Source organism: Amblyomma maculatum, chromosome 4, assembly GCF_055883805.1.
Source record: "Amblyomma maculatum isolate TAMU_Amacu chromosome 4, ASM5588380v1, whole genome shotgun sequence".
Lineage (NCBI taxonomy): Eukaryota > Metazoa > Arthropoda > Arachnida > Ixodida > Ixodidae > Amblyomma > Amblyomma maculatum.
Genome location: NC_139347.1, coordinates 192,766,886 through 192,772,149, shown reverse-complemented (window position 1 = coordinate 192,772,149; position 5,264 = coordinate 192,766,886). Strand labels below are relative to the sequence as shown.

General features: G+C 51.4%; 1 protein-coding gene across 1 annotated transcript in view; it reads right to left on the bottom strand.

Annotated features, from left to right (window-relative positions):
- Positions 1-526: 526 nt before the first annotated feature.
- The window catches only part of LOC146193915 (glycoprotein 3-alpha-L-fucosyltransferase A-like), a 24,567-nt gene continuing 19,829 nt past the window's right edge, over positions 527-5,264 (bottom strand). The window contains exon 5 of the mRNA XM_084600654.1: positions 527-839. Within this exon, the coding sequence (XP_084456780.1) occupies positions 527-839 (313 nt within the window). The remainder of the gene's footprint in view (positions 840-5,264) is intronic.

Sequence of the window (5,264 nt, the reverse complement as noted above, 5' to 3'; positions counted from 1 at the left end):
AAGCATGGTCAGTTACATGTATTCCTATGCTTATTTATGGAAGTGTATTCGCATTTGTACCCTTTAGAGTTGAATATAGTCAAGCGTATACGTAAAGGTTCTACTCATGTAAGAATTGTCTAAGAAAAAACAACCAAAAATACAACATTTGAAGAGCGGGCGGTAACGCCCAGACAAGATGCAGAAAAAAAAGAAAAGACAGGACGTTTAATAATGTCACTCAGCACAGCCGAAAATTGAAAAACGGAATAAGTGTTTAAACAATATCACAGAATAAGAAGGCAGATGAAAATTGCTTTAGGCCATGGGTCGTGTCGTGTACGCAAGCTAGTTGTAGTATCGCCCTATTCTTGGTGAAATAGTGAAGAAGGCCAATGACATAGGGAGGCTAGTTCCGATATGTCAAATTTCTTGATGGAATAGCGGCAGAGGCCGGAGGGTAGGCAAGCAGTGGCAAGGAGCCATTAGGGTGGGTGGTAGTCTATAGTACAGGTCTCGTTGACATTTTTAAGGCGCCGATTGAGTGTCACCTGTCCACCGGTCTGCAGGCCCCTGCGTTCCACCACTGGTACACGTCCTCGGAGCTGCGCCTGTGTGGACGCGGTGGTGCGTGCAACATGGCGCACAGGCGGCACCAGAAGTAGGTGTTTACGAACTCCCCGGTGCCCTTCCACCGGAAGTACTCGTTGTACAGCGTCCGGTTCCGGCTGAGCAGCAGCAGGTACTCGGCCAGCTCCTTGGGCGACGCGAAGTCCTCCACGTGGATGTACGAGTGGTACGGGGCCGCGGCTCGGTATTCGCCGCGGGAGGCACCCATTACCACCGGGACCACGTTGTGTCTGCGAGTGTTGGCGGGCACGTGTTTTTACTGCACTGTCTATTTATGTCTGCAGTCCTAAAGTGCACAACGATGTCTATCGCAGAACTGCACTGTGCTGTGTGGTTCCGTTATGTTTGTCTCTGCGTCGGTCCCAACCTGTCTTACTTTCTGCGCTGAGAGGAGGAGGAGAAAACATTTATTTATGATGATATGATTTGGGAAGGGAGGTGCGTTTTGTTGTGGAGCTGAGTGGCAGACCCTATTCCGGGATGCCATTCGCCGCCGCCGCTGCCCGAGCTCTCTGGACTAGGACACGCTGGGCCTTCAGGTCCGAGCTGGGCAGGCCGCCTCCTAGCCCTCCCTAGTTCGCTGTTTTATTGCTTTTATTTTGTATTTTGCTAGCAGGCCCACACCATGTGGTATAGGTCAGCATACTGCCCGCAGAATTTGCACCTACTCGTGAATGTCGGGTCCATGTGTTTTAGAATGGCTGGATTTAGAAAACACCCGGTTTGGAGTCGTCTAAGCTGGCACTCCTCAGATCTGTCGAGAGCTTTGGCGGGTTCCGGGAATGCCCTCCGGCAGAGGCGTAAATAATTTGTAATGTCCGCATAAGTTATGAGCGGGATCGGTATGGTTGTCTCTGTAGAACTGGAGGATTGAGTGGAACCCCGGGGAAGGAACGCTCCGGCAGCCGCATGAGCGGTCTCGTTCCCCTCCACCTCCTGGTGACCGGGCACCCATATAACCTGTTTTTTACTAGTAGCTGAATCTGAATTTTTCGTATGTGCCAATAATATTCAGCGGGCGAGTGGCGCTATCCTACCCTGCATGTAATTTCGGCAGGCCTGTTGCGAGTCCGACATTACGTAGGCTGTGTCGCAGTGGGTGGCGGCCAGTGCAATCGCCACTTCCTCCAACATTAGCGCGTCGTTAGTTTTTACTGAGAGCCCGTTCACCTGCCTACCTTCGTGCACAACAGCAATGGTGCAGATGCCATCCTCGGTGGGACCCGCTGCACCCACGTAATATGTGCCTGTCTTACTGCCATAGTTATTTTGTATAAATGTTGCCCTGGCTATTATATTATGGATCCCAAGTTGGAGCAGGCACTCTGTAGACGCTCTGGCCGGGAGTGCTAGAGCCTTTTTTTACCGCCGCCCGAATTATCGAGTCGAGCGTGCCACGGTCGCTCTTCCTCAGCTTAAGGTAGGGCGCCACGTACACCACACGACTAATGACGAGCGCCTGAACCAGGCGAAAGGTTTCTTTTTCAAGAAGCCCACCGTGCTTGCCGGATATCCTGCCAGTCATACTACTAATTTGTTCGCAGGTGGACTTCAATTTCTTCAGGGCTGTGACATTGTTACCCCGGTTATCGATTTGCAATCCCAATACCCGAAGTGTGCTCACCTCTGGTACCGGAATGCCGTTTACGTAAATGTGTATGTATTGTTGTGGGTCTTTATGGTTTGCAATGTGCAAAAGTTCTGATTTATTCGGAGCGCACTCTAGACCACATTCCCGAGCGTAGTTTTCTACTACCGAGGCGGCCTCTTGGAGGGCCTCCTCCATCTGCCCTAGGTTGCCCCGGGACGACCAGATGGTAATGTCGTCCGCATAGATGGCGTGGCGTACGCCATCCACAGCGTTAAGCCTCTCTGGGAGGCCTATGAGGATAACGTGAGGAGGGCGCTGAATGCAGCCGAAGAGAGCGGACGCATTTCACATGAGCTCCGCGTTTGTTCGACTTTTTTGGCAGCTTTTCGAAGTTTTCACCCGGATTTGTTCTCTGAATCAAGTGGCGGAACAAGCAAGGACCACGGCGACACATATTTTGGGCAAGTGGACCTCTTATTCGCCATTTTTTGGCTTCTCAAGACCCGCGTCGCTCGTGGAGTAGCTAAGCCTAACGGACGCTTCGCCGATCTAAGCCTAGGGAGCCGACCGCGTCCTCGCGGGCCCTACCCGAGGCCGCTTGCTGTCGAAGAATTTAAGCATGGAGGCCCCACGGGCAACGGTTGTAGCGTCTGCGGAGACGCCGGCAGAAGAGAGAAGTACCGAGAGAACGCAACGGCATAGCAGCTCGCAGAGCTGCTGCGCCGGCCCAAACATGACACAACCACGGGCAGCGGTTGCAGCATCGGCGGAGACGCCAGCAGAAAGAAGAAACGGAGCCGTATCAGCCGCGGCAACTACCGGAAGTGACGAACAGTCAACGTTATCGGCTGCAAATCAAGAAGAAAAAAGTGTTCCCCATGCTGGCAAAGAGGATGATGAAATGATGGACGTCGGCGCTTTCGACGATAAAGGGAAAGACCAAGGGGGCTGGTGCCGCTCCATAGGCGGCAGATACGTCCCAGAGGAAAAAAGTGGCAGAAGTATTAGCAAGAAGAAGGGAACGAAAAACACTAAACCTGAAGAAAAACAAAGCCATGGCAGAGAGGATGGTCGACAAGCTGCAAGTTCGCCTACCATCGGGAACAGAGAAGATTGTCCTACGACCAGCGGGAGGAATCAATAACATAAAGAAGCTGGGGGTTTTTGCTGAAGACGCTATACTGGAGGCGGCCGGTCTATCCCCCATGGCAGAAGAGGACATTGTCTTCAACAAAAACAACCAGACGATCCTAATATCAAACCCGATCCTAATATCAACCCCGGACAAGGAAAGGGCAGAGGCTTTCGCCAAAATCAAGAACATCCGAGTAGGAGAAGAAGATGTCGAAATGACTGGCAACCCGGCGATGCCCGAGGGGGGCAAAGGCGTCATCTACGGGATTAATCTGCAGTTGACGGAAGAACAAATACACAAGGCGTTGGACAACCCACGGAACCCAACGTATACGGCAGTAAGAAGACTAGGAAGGACGTCCGAAACAGTCATCATTAACTTCAAAGAACTGCAAGTACCAAGGGCCGTAAAATTCTTCAGTCAATGTATTCCATTGACTGAAGAACCTATATAAGAAAAAGTACGACTTGTGCTACGCATGCGGCAAGATTGGGCGCAGGCAAGACATCTGCCCAGATCCAACCAGCACCCGCTGCCGAGGCTGCGGGCTAAGAAATCAGCTAGAGGAGCATGCCTGTGAACCGAAGTGTCTTCTCTGCGGGAAAAAGCATCAGTTAGGGGACCCGACCTACAGGAAACTGTACAGGAAGCCTCACTGGGTTAAACAACGCGACGCGGCCCAGGCCGAGGCTAGGGCCGAACAAGACAAGAGAGGAGCGACCACGGGCAGAGGCAGACCTCCAACGAAGGTCATGCTTCCACCTGCGGCCAAAAAACAACGATCCGAGTCCAGGGACACAAGTGCACCCAAGCCGCCACCCAGAGACAACCAGACCCACTGGCCGGACCTGTGGGAACCAGGAGAAAAGAGGACCCACTCTGGTATGCCTGTCAGCTTCGCAAGCGCGGTCTCCCATGATAAGACACCAGAATTAGAGGAACAGGCCCATATGTTTAAAAAGAGATAGAAAAGAGAGATGAGGAATATCGCCATCTAAAAGAAATAATTAAAACTCTAACGGTAACAGTAAACCAACTCAAAGAGCAAGTTGGGCAGCTAACCAACACTACAGTGCGAGCTACGCAGGCGGCGCAAAGAAGACCGCTTACCCCTGTGCAGAGAATAGCAGCCCCACAGGCGCAGCACGAGGGTAGCATGGAGGTAGATACGGTAGGCACCGCAAAGAGGAAGGCAGAGGATCATGAGACGGCTCAACCCGAGAGAAACAAAAAGATGTACAAAAACATTAACGAGAGCGAACTAGAAGCACGCCTCAAGGAACACGAGGAAAGCATACTAAGCAAACTAAGCGATATCATAGATAAGAAAGTCCAGGCTATAACAAATCAAATGAACTCACTTCTGACCGTGCTAGGAGGCGAAGAAAGAGCTCATCCCGATCCGAAGCCTCCCTCGAGGCCGGAAGCCCCGTTCTCTCACTCATCATGGACAGGACAGGGACCATAATTTGGCAGTGGAACTGCAGGGGCTTCAAAAAGAAAAAAGCATTGCTGCAACAGCACATTCTAAATCAAGGAGAGCCGCCGCTTGCTGTGGCGTTACAAGAAACAGGAAAACCCCCAGTCAAAATTTCAGGGTATCGCACATTCGACAGTGGAAGAGGGGACAAATCTAGAGTAGCCACCCTAGTCAAGAATAACATTGCGGCAATTGAACATGACGCAAGTAGGGATGAAGTGGAGGCCGTACTCGTAGAAATTCTCACCGGCAAAAACAATAGGGGAAGCATATTCGTCCTTAACGTTTATAGCCCCCCTCGTCCCAAAAAGGCACAGTTTGAGGCGACATTTAAGAAAGCGTTGAGGACAGCAAAATCATGCCCTCTGCTCATAGTGACGGATTTTAACGCAAATCATCACGAATGGGGCTACTCCAAAATCGATAGGAAAGGTAGAATGCTGTGGGAA